This window comes from Saimiri boliviensis, chromosome 10 (genome assembly GCF_048565385.1).
Source record: "Saimiri boliviensis isolate mSaiBol1 chromosome 10, mSaiBol1.pri, whole genome shotgun sequence".
In the NCBI taxonomy this organism is placed as follows: Eukaryota; Metazoa; Chordata; class Mammalia; order Primates; family Cebidae; genus Saimiri; species Saimiri boliviensis.
Window position 1 is genome coordinate 39,519,657 of NC_133458.1, and position 16,371 is coordinate 39,536,027.

The window sequence follows — 16,371 nt, forward strand, 5'->3', positions numbered from 1 at the left end:
TTGATAACATGATTATTTTAATATGTCCCTTATGACTTCTTAGATGACTTCTAAAGCTGAATAACCCAGGCCTCTCTAGGGGAACTTTGGACCTTGACATGGATGTTCCTTTGCTTTTTAGATACGCTTCTGCAGAACAAAACTTACCTGTTTCCTCAAAAAGTTTTCTTCTTCCTTGTTCTTATCTTACCAGCTTTGACTCCTTTCTCCCTCTCATCCTTTATATTAAACACCAAATCCTATTTTTTTTTCAGCTTAACATTTAATTTATTTCGTTCATTTAAGGGTAAGTGTACCCTCAGGGTTGGATTACATCACTGTAATTCGGAAATGAGAAATGTTCGCTGGCCTTTTGAACATATAACATATAAACTTGGCCGGGCGCGGTGGCTCAAGCCTGTAATCCCAGCACTTGGGGAGGCCGAGGCGGGTGGATCACGAGGTCGACAGATCGAGACCAACCTGGTCAACATGGTGAAACCCCGTCTCTACTAAAAATACAAAAAATTAGCTGGGCATGGTGGCACGAGCCTGTAGTCCCAGCTACTCAGGAGGCTGAGGCAGGAGAATTGCTTGAACCCAGGAGGCGGAGGTTGCGGTGAGCCGAGATCGCGCCATTGCACTCCAGCCTGGGTAACAAGAGCGAAACTCCGTCTCAAAAAAAAAAAAAAAAAAAACACTTGAGAACAGTCAATTGCTTACAATTATCCACTATTTGGATTTGGAAACAGAGAAAATGAATATTGAGCAAGAGAGCAAGGCATGTAAAAAGCCAAAGAAGAGACAAAATGTATTTTGAGTTCAATAACGCATACCAGTTTAAGGCTTGTTCCTGGAGGCTTCGTGAATGTTGAATCCTTTGCTTGGTGCCTAGGAAATGTTTCTTTCTTTTTTTTTTCCAACTTTTAAGTTCAGGGGTACATGTGCAGGATGTGCGGGTAAACATGTGCCATGGTAGTTTGCTACACAGATCATCTCATTACCTAGGTATTAAGCACAGCATTCATTAGCCATTCTTCCTGATGCTTACCCTCCTCCCAACCCCCACCCTCTAACAGGCCCCAGTGTGTGTTATTCCCTACCTTGTGCCCATGTGTTCTCATCAGTTAGCTCCCACTATAAGTAAGACCATGCAGTATTTGGACTCCTGTTTTTGCATTAGTTTGCTGAGGTTAATGGCTTCCAACTCCATCCATGTCCCTGAAAAGGACGTGATCTCATTCCTTTCTATGGCTGCATAATATTCCATGGTATATATGTACCACATTTTCTTTATCCAGTCCATCATTGATGGGCATTTAGGTTGATTCCATGACTTTGCTATTTTGAATAGTGCTGCAATAAATATGCATGTGTCTATATATTTATAACAGAATGCTTTATGTTCCATTGGTTATATACCCAGTAAGGGATTGCTGGGTCAAATAGCATTCCTGCCTTTAGGTCTTTGAGGAACCACCACAGTGTCTTCCATAATGGTTGAACTAATTTACACTCCAGCCAACAGTGTAAAGGCACTCCTTTTCCCCACAACCTCACCAGCATCTGTGGTTTTTGACCTTTTAATAACAGCCTTTCTGATTGCTAAGATGATTTCTCATTGTAGTTTTGACTTGCATTTCTCTAATAATTAGTGATGAACTTTTCTCCATCTGTTTGTTGGCCACATGTATGTCTTCTTTTCAGAAGTGTCTGTTTACGTACTTTTGCCCACTTTTTAATGGAGTTGCTTTTTTCTCATAAATTTAAGTTCTTGTAGATGCTCAATATTAGACTTTGGTCAGATGGATAGATTGCAAAAATTGTCTCCCATTCTATAGGTTGCCCATTCACTCTGATGACAGTTTCTCTCACAGTTTCTCTCTCACTCTGATGACAGTTTCTCTCACAGTTTCTCTCATTTGTCAATTTTTGCTTGTTGCAATTAATTTTGGTGTCTTCATCGTCTTAATCCTAATCCATCTTAGGCTGAAGTTCATTTTCTACCTAAAGATATTAATCTACTTCACAACTCTCTGTTAAAAAGACTTTTCTTCCTCCATTGAATTGATGTTGCACCTTTATGAAAAATTAGTTTGTCATATATATGTACTTATGTGGTGTTATGTCTAGGTTTTCTCTTCTGTTCTATTGGTCTATACCACAAAATCCAGAAATCAAGGCTACACAGAAGTCTTGAAATCAAGGAGAGCAATTCTTCCTTATTTATTCTTTTTCAGAATTGAACTATTCTACTTCCTTTGCCTTTCCACATACAATTTGGCATAATCTTATCTGTATTCACAAAACAATTTGCTTGGTAAATCCTAAGGTTTTTAAAAACCAATTGTACTTGGATAACTCCCACATTTATATCTCCAAGACCAGGCTCCCTCAAGGTCCACACATGAATATCCAATTAACCACTTAACAGCTACACTTGGTTGTTTGGTTTTTGAATATATTATTTTTGGGATGTTTATTAAATCTTCTCATTTATCCACTGGTCTTCCCCCATCCCAATAAATGGAATGACTCCTTAGCCAGCTGCTCAAACCAAAAACCTTCTCTACAATAGACCTAGAGTGTCTTTAAATACACGCACACATCAGAACATGTCTTTCATTAGCTTAAAACATTTCACTGTTCAATTGCTTTGAGTAAAATCCAGATTTCCACTTAAGGCCCACAAGGACCTCTTATCACACATGCCTATTCTTATGAAGCTCTAGCCTCAGGCCTTCTTTCTGGTCCAAGCAGGACAAGAACTAAGGTAAGTTAAGTGAGGTGACCTAGGAGCAAAATTTGAGCCACTCACTGAATTTGCAGGACCCTGAGAGTACCTCCTTAAACTTTGCTCCTTAGGGGTCTCATTTGCCCATCCTGGTCCTGAGTCCTAGCTTTTTTCTTGCCTTAGGGCCCTGGTACTATTCATCTCCACTGCCAAGAAAGCTTTATTCTCTCATTCTTTATGGCTTGTCATTTAGGACTCTGTGCAGGTCTGACTACCCTATCTAAAATCTACCTCTTACATTGAGACAGACCTTACTCCAAGCCTATTACTTCGTTTAGTCCCCATAACAATTACATTTGGTGGGTACTATCATCACCTCCATTCTACTGACAAGTTAGCTAGTACCCAGATGGATGCTAAATAAATTGCCTAAGGGCACACAGCTACTTCTTGTAAGTGATTCTCCCAGGAAACACCAAAGTGGTTTGATTCCAGAAACTGAGCACACTTGGTTCTTTCAAGGCACTTACAATCTGCAATAGTATTGTTTACTTGTTTCTGTGCATATTATCTATCTCTCCCTATTAAAGTATGAGTGCATGAGGCTCTATGGTTTGAGGTTGTCTCCCCAAACCCAGTTGCACTTGGCTGTACTAAATATTCACTAACATTTATTGAATGAATCCGTTTAGAAAGACAGGTGTGGCCCCCAAATAGCTAAACTACTAAAAGTACTTACCTCTGAGCTTCTGAAGTAAATAATTTCAAAATCTTTTGTCAAAGAATCTGCAAGAAAAAAAAAACTTATCACAAAAGTTTTCAAATAATGGTGCATAGCTATTATCTTGAGATACATATAATGTGCCGTTTCTTGGTGGATCTACTTTTCAGTGGTAGCAAAGAAAATCACTGCGTTACCAACATCTAGAAGTTCTTCCATCTAGAACCTTTCTACCATGCAGAAAGGTGAGTTGGAGCTTGGACCACTTCCATCTGGAGTTGTTTGTATTATTTGCTCTCTGGACGTATAAATCATTTCTTTATTTCTGGCTCTTTGGATCCACTGTACCCGGAAACTTCCTCCTTTCATATTTTCCTCTAGGGCATCTACACTTCATAGAGGGGAAGTGTTTTGATGGCCTGAAGCTTCTAAATCTAAGGTGGGTCTGAGATCACATGAAATGTAAAGGAAGAATTATTTGGGGCAATTTTTCCTGGTTCCTTAGTCGGCTCCTATTTGTGTGAGGGCTCCTTGAATGTCTGAGTGGTGCTCCGGAGAGAGGGGTTCTGACGAAGAGTCCGTCTCCCAGGAGATACAGATTTAACAGAGGTTTGACAGGGGGCAGAGGAATAGGATGACAGGGAAAGTCTAGTCTTACTTGTCATTAAATCCCAGTGTGCTCCTGTCACAAGTAAGGCATTCCTTGCAGAGCAAGACTTTCATCAAGCAAATACTTTAAAGAGGTCAAAAGGTAAATCCCTGAGAAGAATTGGAAGTACTAGCCGGGAGCCTGACACACGAACCTTCAGCAGTGTCAGACTCGTCAAGTTTTCACTTCGAGAAGCCTCAAGATTGAGGAGCAAGCAGAAAGGTGAGCAGCAGTGAGCAGCTATGCGCCTGCGCTGGAGGGCTCCAGGCCAGAGCGCTTGCGCGTAGCTCCTTCCCGCGCATCTCTATGCACTTCCCCGGGTGCGCAGGCGCCGGGAGAGCTGGCGGGCGAGCGTTTCCCATAGGGAGCTACCTGGGCGAGCATGGCGGCGAGCATGGCGACGAGCGCACTACGCGGCCTGGCAGTGGCGGGTGGAGGCGAGAGCAGCGAGAGTGAGGATGACGGCTGGGAGATTGGATATCTCGACAGGACGTCTCAGGTAGCGGAGAAGGACTTACCTTGACCACACCTCATTTCGGCCTCCCCAGCCCTCTAAGGCGAGGTCCAGCCTGGTGAAACCTCTAACTTGCTCACATGTATTTCCCTTTTACCCCATTGGAAATGTGGGTGTTTGGACTTAAGCAAACGTACACAAATTTCCTCTTGTTCCCCAGCTGTGGTTTCCACCAAATACGCTTTTTAAGGTCGTAGTAGCTCTTTACTTGGGTTTGGATCCATCATTACCTAGTCCTTTGAAAGATAATTTTCCACACGAATTCTTTTCCAACTTTGTATCTTCGTCAAAATAAAACCAAGAAAAAAAACTTAGGTATTTAACAAAACATCGTTCCCTAATGTGGTGAAAATGAAAATATATATAACAAGAATTTTTTTTAACTGTTTACTCTTCTAGAAATTGAAAGGGCAAATGTTACCCATTGAAGAAAAGAAAGAAAAATTTAAGAAAGCATTGACCACCGGAGATGTTTCATTGGTCCAGGAGCTCCTAGATTCTGGTGAGAGATAAAGGATAGTTTCACCTGAACACAACTGTCCTAAGTTCACAAGGATTCCTTATTTTTAAAAGGTTTATGTTGCTTTTCTAATGGAAACAAAACAAATATTGATATATCAGTTGTCCTACATAATCTTCGTTGACTCTGAGTTCTCTCTGCCTTATTTTCTTCCTCAATCCTTATATTTGGAATGCCACCCTGATTATCTTCCATCTCCTTCAAGAGGCCTACTCTAATTCTGCCCCACTCTGATCATTCTTTTCTCTTCATTTCCTCTGCTATAATGTTGTATATTTCTTAAGAATTGTTTCTAGTCATGTACATTTTAGTTCTTTCTCACTATAATTTCTTGTTTTGTACTGGTAGAATGAGGCTTGAGATAAAAATCAGAATAAAGATGTTGATAATTTCTTCCATCTTATTGCCTACTCTGGTTTCTTGGAAGAGTCATTTAAACTTTCAGAGCATCAGTTTCTTTTTGGGGGATGAGTGTGGGATGGAGTGTCACTTTATCGTCCTGCTGGAGTGCAATGGTGCCATCTTGGCTCACTGCAGCCTCCACCTGGGGGCAGGGATTCAAGCGATTCTCCCACCCCAGCCTCCCAAGTAGCTGGGGCTAAAGGCATATGTCACCAAGCCCAGCTAATGTTGGTACTTTTAGTAGAGATGGGAGTTTCACCATGTAGGTCAGGCTGGTCTTGAGCTACTGACCTCAAGTGATCACCCACATTGGTCTCCCAAAGTGCTGAGGTTACAGGCATGAGCCACCGTGCCCAGCAAGAGAGCATCAGTTTCTTTATGTAAAGCATCATAATTCTGTCCTGAGCCTCATGATGTTTTTTTATGCATTAAATGAAAAAAATTAAATTACCTTCACATAGAAATGTAAATTATTGATTATAAAAATTGAAATTACTCAAAGGAGTAACAGGCATTTACTTTAGATTGGTGCAAAAGTAATTGTGGTTTTTGCCATTGTAGATACAAAACATTGATACACAGTGTAGTTAGATGTGATTATATATAGCATAATGTTTTTCTTCTATGCTCGAATCAATGCATAGTTTAGTGAAAAGTAAATAATTTTGGAAACAAGACAGGTCTGGGTTTGATTGCTAACCATGCCACTTGATGGCTTTGTAACCTTGACTAAGTTACCAAATCTTCCTAAGCTTAATTTTCTACCAATTTTAAAGTGAGGATTATTGTTATTAAGAGGTTGTTGGCAAGGGGGAGAATTAAAATACACTTTTTTTTTTTTTGAGACAGAGTTTCGCTCGTTACCCAGGCTGGAGTGCAATGGCGCAATCTCGGCTCACCACAACCTCCGCCTCCTGGGTTCAGGCAATTCTCCTGCCTCAGCCTCCTGAGTAGCTTGGATTACAGGCACGTGCCACCATGCCCAGCTAATTTTTTGTATTTTTAGTAGAGACGGGGTTTCACCATGTTGACCAGGTTGGTCTCGATCTCTTGACCTCATGATCCACCCACCTCGGCCTCCCAAAGTGCTGGGATTACAGGCTTGAGCCACCACGCCCGGCCTAAAATACACTTTTAAAGGACTTCGAACACATAGGAATTGTGTAAACATTAGCTGTTATTCTTGTAAGAAATGAGAAGGATCTGTATGACTTGTTGGACAATGGAATTTGAGTTTGTAATTAAAGAATGAAATTGAATAAACTCTGAATAAGTGGAAAGAGGCCTGAATATCTAATACTAATATATATGTAGTGTACATAGCATGGGGTGGAATAGGCAGAGATTTGTTTTAGAAAAGAAAATCTGCCTTGGGAATAGTGGCACTAGGTACAATGAAGGCGATAGAGGCTTTTGAAGGATTAAGACTTGATACAATTGATGGGCAAGTGTGAGTTTTTCAATCTCTTGATCATAGCCTGCTGCTAAGTAGGTATTTAGTCAATTTCGTTTGAAATTTGTTTTTAATTACAAAAATTTTTAAAGTAGCCAGTAATAAAGATATAGGTAGAAGTAGAAAGATTTATTTACCATTGTCCCCATTCTCATTCCCCTTACTGCTGATGCCTCACTTTCACAGTTTAACTCCTGTTTTAGGGTATTTCCTTCCAGATGTCATTACATAACTCTTTTAAAAAATATTTTTAACTTTTTGCCTTTCAGAGTCATTGTTGTTCTTGAAACATGTTTCTGCACCAATTGAAAACTCTAAAAATAAAAGCACATTTTGAGTCAGCCTCTTTTAACCTTTTGAAGATGTCTCCAGTTTTTGTTATTCTGTGTACTATCGTTTTAAGTTTTCTTTAAAGTATGACATATTTTAGACATTCAGAAAGGTAAGGTATTCCCTCTGGAGATTGTGACTTTTCTATAGTTGATATTTATCATTGAGTATCTTTTTACTGTTACTGTATATGTCTGTATCCCTAAACGATATAGTATTATATTGAATGTTTTTGAGCTCTATAAATATACTGTGTCCATCCTTTTAAACCTAACCTTTTTTTTTTTGCTCTAAGTCTGGAACATAATATGTGTTTAGTAATTTATATGTTAAATATTAGAGGTTAAATATTAAGTTAGAATTATAGTAAGAATTTTTATACTAAAATAACACATTTCCTTCTCTTTTTCTTCACATCTTTTCCTTTCTATCTTTGCTATCAGTTTGAGCAGTACTCTCAATAAAATGAGAAAAAAAATGATTTTCTCTGATCTCACGGATATGCTTTCAGTGGAAGCAGTTTAAAGAGGAAAATTTGTGAGAGAAGACAAGTTAGGTTAGCAGTATATGTATATGCTAAGATGGTTTAATGCTTTCTCCCAGTGATTATTATGTACCTTATATCAATTAGATGATTAACAATTAGATATATGTAGTCTTTTAGTGACCCAGTGTTTATACAGCCAAAAAAGTGACACCCCCGCCACCACCAAGTTTGCATTTCTTCTGTGATGTGACCTTAATCTGTACAAGTGGGACATTTTATAGCCAGAGACTATCGAACCTATAAATTACAAGGTATTAAAGGCAGGCCCATGTTCCGTGGTGTTTCACATACAAGTTTTCCTTGTTTGAAACAGAAAAATTTTGTTTCCTTTTTTGGGATTACCAAACATTTCTTAGATTTAAGAGAAAGATTGCTACTTAAGTCTTGATCTCTTGACCAGGAGCAGTGGCTCACACCTGTAATCCTAGCATTTTGGGACGTTAGGGTGGGAGGATTGCTTGAGGCCAAGGGTTTGAGACTAGTTTTGGCAACATAGTGAGACTCTACCACTAAAAAAAAAAAAAAAGAAATTAGCCCAGCACAGTGGCACGTGCCTATAGTTGGAGCTAGTTGGGAGGTTGAGTATTCTGTAAGCCATAATCACACCTGTGCTCCAGCCTGGGTGACAGTGAGATCCCATCTCTAAAAAAACAAAAAGCAAAAAACTTATTTTCAGTATCTGGTATCTCCCTTTATTTTAGCTCACTGTTTGTCATTTGTTTGTCAAAGATAGAACTTGATGGTCATTTTAAATTTTTCTTTTCCATCACGCCTCCTCCTCAAAGTAACTTTAAATTCTGACCCTGCCTTTGAAATGTGCTTTTGTTTTCTTTCCTTTCTCCCTCCACTGCCCTTGCTCTGATTTTTGTATAAACTCCCTGCCTTAAAACTAGTTTTTTTTTTTTGCCTCCTGTCCCATTCTCAATAGTGGTATCTATGTTGTCTTTATGATGCATATGTAATGATTTCAATTCCTGGATCACAAAATAGAGTCTGCATTTCTTAACAGAGCTTTCATAATCTAACCCTAACCTATCTTTTTAGCTTACGTTCAGCCAGTCACCCATGGGTAAGTTCAGTGTTAGGAATAAAGTTAAAGGTATTTGAGGGATATATATGTGGTATTTTCAACCATAGAGATAATTGATATTGCCTAGGGATAATATTCTAATTTAAAAGACATTTTACCTCTGTGAAACCTTTTTTAGCTCCCCTAGAGAAAAAAAGGTAGCATGTAAAAACGTGTTATAATATACATGCTCCGTTACATATTATATGAGAAAACATCAGTCAAATCTGTCTCTCGGAATATAGTGCCTGTAGTGAAACTGAAGTTAGCAAATTGTATTAAAGTCCTGATGTAACTATTTTCTATTTTTTGGAAGCCATTTTTAACCAAAAAATTCCCATGGTAGAATAAAGTATATGATGTATATGTCACTTTACATGGTACTTTAAGCATATAAGATGATTGATTTTTTTTCTTTGGTGGTACTGGGCTTTTAAAAGCTTGTTTTTATATTGACAGGCATTATTAGTGTAGACGCTACCTTTCGGTATGGATGGACTCCCCTTATGTATGCTGCTAGCGTTGCCAATGCAGAGCTGGTTCGGGTCCTTTTGGACAGAGGAGCTAATGCAAGCTTTGAGAAGGGTAAGATGTTTGAGGTAACTTAAATGATTATGCTTACTGTGATTCTTTGATTTCCAACTAGCTATTGTATAAAGTGGAAAAAATTAAAGCAGTTTGAAGTAACCTTTCTGTTCATTATATTATGTAAATAATACACAAAATCAAATTAGAAACCATACATATTCTGAAAAACTCTGTTTCTAAAAAGATAAATTCCAGTTATAATATCTTTATAACTGGTCGTTATTATATACCTTTAACTTTAAGGTTCTGGCTGTTTTTAAAGGAAAAATTCCTTGAAATAAACATTAAAAAGCTTGTAATTTAGTGGCAAATTACTTGGAAATCAGTCTGTAATTTTAAATTATGAATTATATTGCTTAGTCACAGTTTTATGTTTAATCTTCTTTGTTAAGTTTTTCTTTTTATTATATCATTTAAAAATATCACTTGGCCAGGTATGGTGGCTCATGCTTATAATCCTAGCACTAGTACTTTGGGAGTCTAAGGCAGGAGGATCACTTGAGCCCAGGAGCTCAAGATCAGCCTGGACAGCATAGTGAGACTTTGTCTGTACTAAAAATAAAAAATATTAGCTGGGGGTGGTGGTGTACACTTAAAGTCTCAGGAGGCTGAGGGAGGAGGACTGCTTGACCTCAGGAGTTCGAGGTTACAGTAAGTTATGATTATGCCACTGCACTCCAGCCTGGACAACAGAGAATTACTCAATGAAAGCTATGGTTAGGAATCAGGTTTTCAAAAGTATATAAAATATTCTTCTCAAAAATTAATAATTATTCTTTTTCTACTTCTCTCTCCTGTAATCAGAGGGATACTTAGAGTCATGAAATACTTTATATTTTTTACAGAATGTACACATAAGTTCTTTTATGTGTCCCATATAGCCCTATCGCATACAAAGGGCACATATTAGGTTCCTATCTGTAAATTACATCTAATGAGATATTAAGACATCATTGGAGTGACAGTTTCTCAGTGGCAGGACTGGGACTAGAATATGCTCTGTCAGTATTGGGCCACTAATGTGAATCATAGCTGTGGTGACCTATTTTGAATTCTTAATTCAAAATTGGAGTTTTTTGTTTTTAATTTACTCTGATCCTTGCTGACACTGTTAGAGCCAAGGCAAGAAGAGTTTTAGGAAACAGTGGCTTCAGAAAGACCCAGTACCCAGACTGAAAAGAAACCAAACCAATGTATGTGGCACTTACAGCAATTTCAATAGGGTTGATTACAAGCCAGATTGCAAGAGTTTTCAAATGGGTAAGAAGTGAAATCAGAGAAAATGGATCATTGTTTCCCAGACATGAGTTCAGCAAGGCAAATTTTAATCAAACACTCTTCAAATCCAGACAATGTGGCTATGTCCATGTTCTTAACTACTTTCTGTTCTCTTGAAGAAATGGGAATAAGAAATGGGAAGAAATGGAAATAAGGAAATTAAGTGAATTACAGATAAACTTTGGAGACTAAAGGGATTCATGTCGAATCTCATCTTTCGATGAAAGAAGACAAAGTTATCTGCTAAGAGTGAGAGATTTGGGAAGAGGTTATAGAGTTTTAGAGTGCAATAATAGATTGTTTTGAGTGGTAAAGATATCAAATAGATGCATTTCTTGATGTATGGGGTTTTTTCTTCCCTTTTCTATTCACTATAGATAAGCAAACTATTTTGATAACTGCATGTTCTGCTCATGGCTCAGAGGAACAGATCTTGAAATGTGTAGAGCTACTACTTTCAAGAAATGCTGATCCAAATGTTGCTTGTAGGTAAGAGCCTTTATATCTGTTCAAAATTCAAGTTGAATAAGAATTTTTCTTTGGTATCAACCTGTTAAAAATCATGAACAATGTTTACTTGGTCAACTAGTTGATGAATGAAATAGTTCATAAGTTCATGGTTCTGATTCTGTAAGATTATTAAAGGAAGGGGATATCATGAAGGTAGCCTTTCAGCTTTACATTTTGAGGAGAATGCCATAAGAATTTAGAATGAGAAGAAAGAAGGACAAAAAAACTATAGTATCATTTCCTGTGATTTATACTACTCAAAAGAATACAATTGACCTATAAGAGTTAAGCCTCTTAATGTTGTCTCTGTATAACATTTAACAACTAAATAATTTTATAAAAATACTAAGAAAATATATTGATTTTCTGTTTTCCTATTTGTTTCCGTTTTCTTAAGACTTCACCAATTAACTAGGTAACATATATGTAATAGTGCCTAGATACATAGAAGACAAGCAGTAAATGTATCTTGCATATTTTGAAATGTCAGTAATAATAAAAATTAGATTGCTTAAAATTTCTATCACATTGGCTTCCTTTCTGACTCTATCTTCTATTTCATCTTCCTATTAAATCTCTCTTTGTGTTTCACTTAATCTTTATAATGAATAGAGTAGGAAGTAGCCCATCTAACAAAAATGTCTAGCACAAGTAGAATTATTATTCATAATTCATTAGCTCAGATAGTAATGACCTAGTACCTGATATATAGATATAATTATGTTTGAAATTAATCTTTGTTGAAATTAAAAAAATATTTTTATCTAGTTGTAGTGGTTCTCAAGCAAGGTCTATTTGGCCTTTCAGGGGACATTCGGCAATGTCTAGAGACATTTTTGATTGTTATACCTGAGATACTACTGGTACCTAGTGGATAGAAACCAGAGATGCTGCTTAACATCCCAAAATGCACAGGACAACCCCTCAAAACAAAGAATTACAAATCTAAAATGTCAGTAGTGCCGCGGTTGAGAATCCCTGATCTAGTGTGAGAAGGACCAAGATTTATTGAATGGATAATTCATGTTTAAACAAAGATAAAAAAGAACTGGCAGAAAAAACTACCTATAAACCTTTAATTTTTTTTTTTTTTTTTTAAAGACAGGGTCTCTCCTGTTAGCCAGGCTGGAGTGCAGTGGCACTATCATGGCTCACTGTAACCTCTGCCTCACAGGTGATCCTTCCCCCTCAGCCTCCAGAGTAGCTGGGACTACAGGCACACACTACCACAAATGGCTAATTTTTATATTTTTTGTAGAGATGGGGTTTCAACATGTTGCCCAGGCTGGTCTTGAACTCCTGGGCTCAAACAATCTGCCTGCCTTGGCCTTCCAAAGTGCTGGGATTAGAAGTGTTAGCCACCATGACTGGCCTACCTGCGAACTCTTTTTTTTTTTTTTTTTTTTTTTTTTGAGATGGAGTTTCACTCTGTCACCCAGGCTGGAGTATAGTGGTGTGATCTCAACTCATTGCAACCTTCACCTCCCAGGTTCAAGTGATTCTCCTGCCTTAGCCTCCTGAGTAACTGGGATTACAGGCACATGGCACCACACTCAGCTAATTTTTGTATTTTTAGTAGAGACAGGATTTCATCATGTTGGTCAGGCCGGTCTTGAACTCCTGACCTTGTGATCCACCCATCTCAGCCTCCCAAGGTGCTGGGATTACAGGCGTGAGCCACCTTGCCCGGCCTCAAACTTTTAACAGAAACTTTTATCCTGTCTTATATAGTATAATCTTTAATAAAATGTAACTTTTGGATCTGCTTATACCTTGGAATTAGGACATGTGCTTTAGGATTCCTCACTGAAGTAAACTTCCATGAGTGTTGTGATTTTGATACATACCTTTAGAAAGGGCATAAGATAAAACTTTCGCTTGGTGCTCGTCACCTTTTTTTTTCTGACTGCCTCTATGAGATTTTATAGAAGTCTCTACGCTCTTAATCACTTAAAATCTTGTAAACACACTGAAGGAGAAGTCAGTCAAGCCAATGTCACAGGTTCTAGACTACTCTGTCTCCTCAAGAACTAAAAGATAGCCATTAGCTACCTAAGATGTATTGGGAAAAACAGATTCCATTTGAGTTAAAATGATACAAGATTAGCATCTTATGCTAAAAACTATAAGGTAACCACACTATAAGGCAATTTCAAAACTGAAAATCCTAGGTAAGCAGATGAATTAGAAGGAGCACAAGATTTAGATTGGTATGTGATCAACTCTCTAAAATAATTAGAGAATTTATAGAATGGTTGAAGAAAATAAAGCAATCTGCATTTAATTAAAGATGTGAGAAATAACCTGAAAAACTATTCAACTGCTTCTTTTTTAATGGTCAAAGCATAAAGCCATAAAATTGAATTGTGTTTTCTTGATAGAACTGAAAAGAGGATCAGTTATGGCAAATAGTGCTTTTGAGGCTGCAAATTTTATAAGAAGGATAGCATTAGTGGACATACAGGAATAGCATGCTATCAATGTAAAAGAAAAAACATATCAGGACACAAGGGGAGTGCAATGAAATTTGGAGATAATTTTATAGCTAACTCATTAGCAGTGACAACACTCCAAACCTATTAGAAGATTGGGAGCTTTAGATTCTTGTAAAAAGTGCCAGAAGGTACCAGCAATATATCTGGGAACCACTCGTCAGATGTCAAGGAGAAAAACATATCTTTAGATGAATTTACTTTCAAGCTGTTGACATAGCCCCTTTTGTTGAGAAATGCCTTTGCTGAGAGGAAAGAGCCAGCTGCAAAACATAAAAAGCTAGATTTTGCAAAAGCTAGATAGATGGTCACATACTTGATAGCTGCAAATAAAGTTTACTTCTAAAAATTTTTTAAACTAATATGGATCAGTAGTCTTACCTCATGAAGTGAAAGTAATAGCAAAGTCTTAGAGATCAACCTTTAAGCTTGAGATTGAAGTTTCAGTTTCCATATGTACAGTAGCATGGAAACTCTTCTCCGTTCTATGGAATACCTCGAAAGACAGGATTTTCGTTTGTAGATAAAATAGGGAAAAAATTAGTTGCTGACTTGTATTAGGAGCAGGAAGATAATTTCAAGGGGTTTCTAGATCTTAAAGTGAGTCACTTGCATTATTTGGTTGTGTTTGCACTAAAAATGGGTAGATAGAAGAATAAAAATTAAGAAGCCATTGAATTTCCTCTACTTAACTAATTAGAAGTCTTGCTCAACGATACTAAGAAAATTCTGTAATAGTTTAAATTTTTTAACTTGTGTATAATTTACATACACATAATTAAAATATTCAGATTTTCAGTGTACAGTTGGAACAGTTTTGATAAATGCATTCATTTGTGTAACTCACACCCCAAGATGGGATATTTCTATCACTCCAGAAAGCTCCACTGTGTCCCTGGACAGTCAGGTTCCCTCTCCACCAGAAGCAACCATGTGATCCAGATCTTGTTTCTACCACTACAAATTGCTTCTGTTCTAGAATTATATAGTATTTTTCTGATTTATTTAACTGGTTATAATAAACTTTAAGACTCATCCATGCTCTGTGTATTAGTAGTTTCTATTTTCTTTATGGCCTGAGAAAAACAGGTGTCCCAGTAAAGCAGAAAATTGATTGGCTTAGAAATTAAAAGAAAAGACAAAAAAAAGTCATAACAAGACTTGAGTAGGCAGAATTTTTAAGTATTTAGGCTCTATGCTAAGGCAGCATGAGTGCTGACAATATAGTACGTTTTTCTAAGTCCCTAAACAGAGACAAGCATCTTGCATCAATGCTTCAAGTAGCAATCACTGACTATCCACTCCTTTATTTTATTTTATTTTATTTATTTTTTTGAGAAGGGGGCTCACTCTGTCACTCAGGCTGGAGTGCAGTGGCAAATCTCCGCTCACTGCAACCTCCACCTCCCAGGTTCAAGTGATTCTTGTGTCAGCCTCCCAACTAGCTGGGCCTACAGGTGGGCCACCACTGCTGCCTAATTTTGGTATTTTTAGTAGATATGGGATTTCACCATGTTGGCCAGGCTGATCTTGAATGTCTAACCTTAAGTGATGTGTCTGCCTTGGCCTCCCAAAGTGTTGGGATTACAGGTGTGAGTCACTGCACCTGTCTCACTCCTTTTTTTTACCTACTGAATTGCTTATTGGGAATCATGTTTGGTGTATATTGTGGTTGTTTCCATTTGTTTTGCTTTAGCAAGCCATTTGCGTATGTGTATTGAACATTAATTTCACTAAGTACATTTACTTTTTTGTTTTCTTTCTTTTTTCAGTTTTTATTCTTTCATTTCATTTTTTTTCAGTTTTTCTTTCAAAGTTCCCCGTTATGTGCAGGGAATACATTCCAAGACCCCCTAGTGTAAGCCTGGAAACATGGAGAGTACCAAATCTATAAATACCATTTTTTTTCCCATGCATACATATATGTGATAATTTATAAATTAGGCATAGTAAAGAGATTAGCAATAACTAATAATAAAATAGGACAATTATAACTACACTGTAATAAAAGTTATGTGAATGTGGTTTCTCTCAAAATATCTTACTGTATTGTACTCACCTTTCTTTGTGGTCTGTCAATCTGATAATTGAAACAGATCTGTCAATCTGATAATTGGGTGCATAGTATATATAACATGGATGTGCCAGACAAAAAACAATTCATGTCCCAAGTGGAGCAGTTCAAAATCTCATCACGCTATTCAGGACAATGTGCAATTCAAAACTTAGGAATTTTTTATTTAATATTTTTGGACCATAGGTAACTGTGGAAAGCAAAACGGCAGATTAAGCGTTTTTTTGTTTGTTTGTTTGTTTGTTTTTTGTTTTTTTGGGTTTTTTTTGAGTCAGAGTCTCACTCTGTTGCCCAGGTTGGAGTGCAGTGGCACAACCTTGGCTCACTGCAACCTCCGCCTCCTGGGTTCAAGCGATTGTCCTGCCTCACCCTTCCAAGTAGCTGGGACTACAAATGCCTGTCATCCTGCCCAGTTAATTTTTGTATTTTTAGTAGAGACGGGGTTTCACCATGTTGGCTAGGCTGGTCTAGAATTCCTGACCTCAAGTGATTTACCCACGTCAGCCTCCCA

The 16,371-nt window shown here is 37.6% G+C and overlaps 1 protein-coding gene across 3 annotated transcripts in view; it reads left to right on the forward strand.

Moving 5' to 3' along the window:
* Positions 1-4,434: 4,434 nt before the first annotated feature.
* Positions 4,435-16,371, forward strand: part of ASZ1 (ankyrin repeat, SAM and basic leucine zipper domain containing 1) — a 60,382-nt gene continuing 48,445 nt past the window's right edge. For all 3 annotated transcript variants that reach the window (XM_003921053.3, XM_003921054.4, XM_010343848.3), the window contains exons 1-4: positions 4,435-4,582; positions 4,997-5,099; positions 9,378-9,503; positions 11,162-11,273. In XM_003921053.3, the coding sequence (XP_003921102.1) occupies positions 4,466-4,582; positions 4,997-5,099; positions 9,378-9,503; positions 11,162-11,273 (458 nt within the window). In that variant the 5' untranslated portion in view covers positions 4,435-4,465. The remainder of the gene's footprint in view (positions 4,583-4,996; positions 5,100-9,377; positions 9,504-11,161; positions 11,274-16,371) is intronic.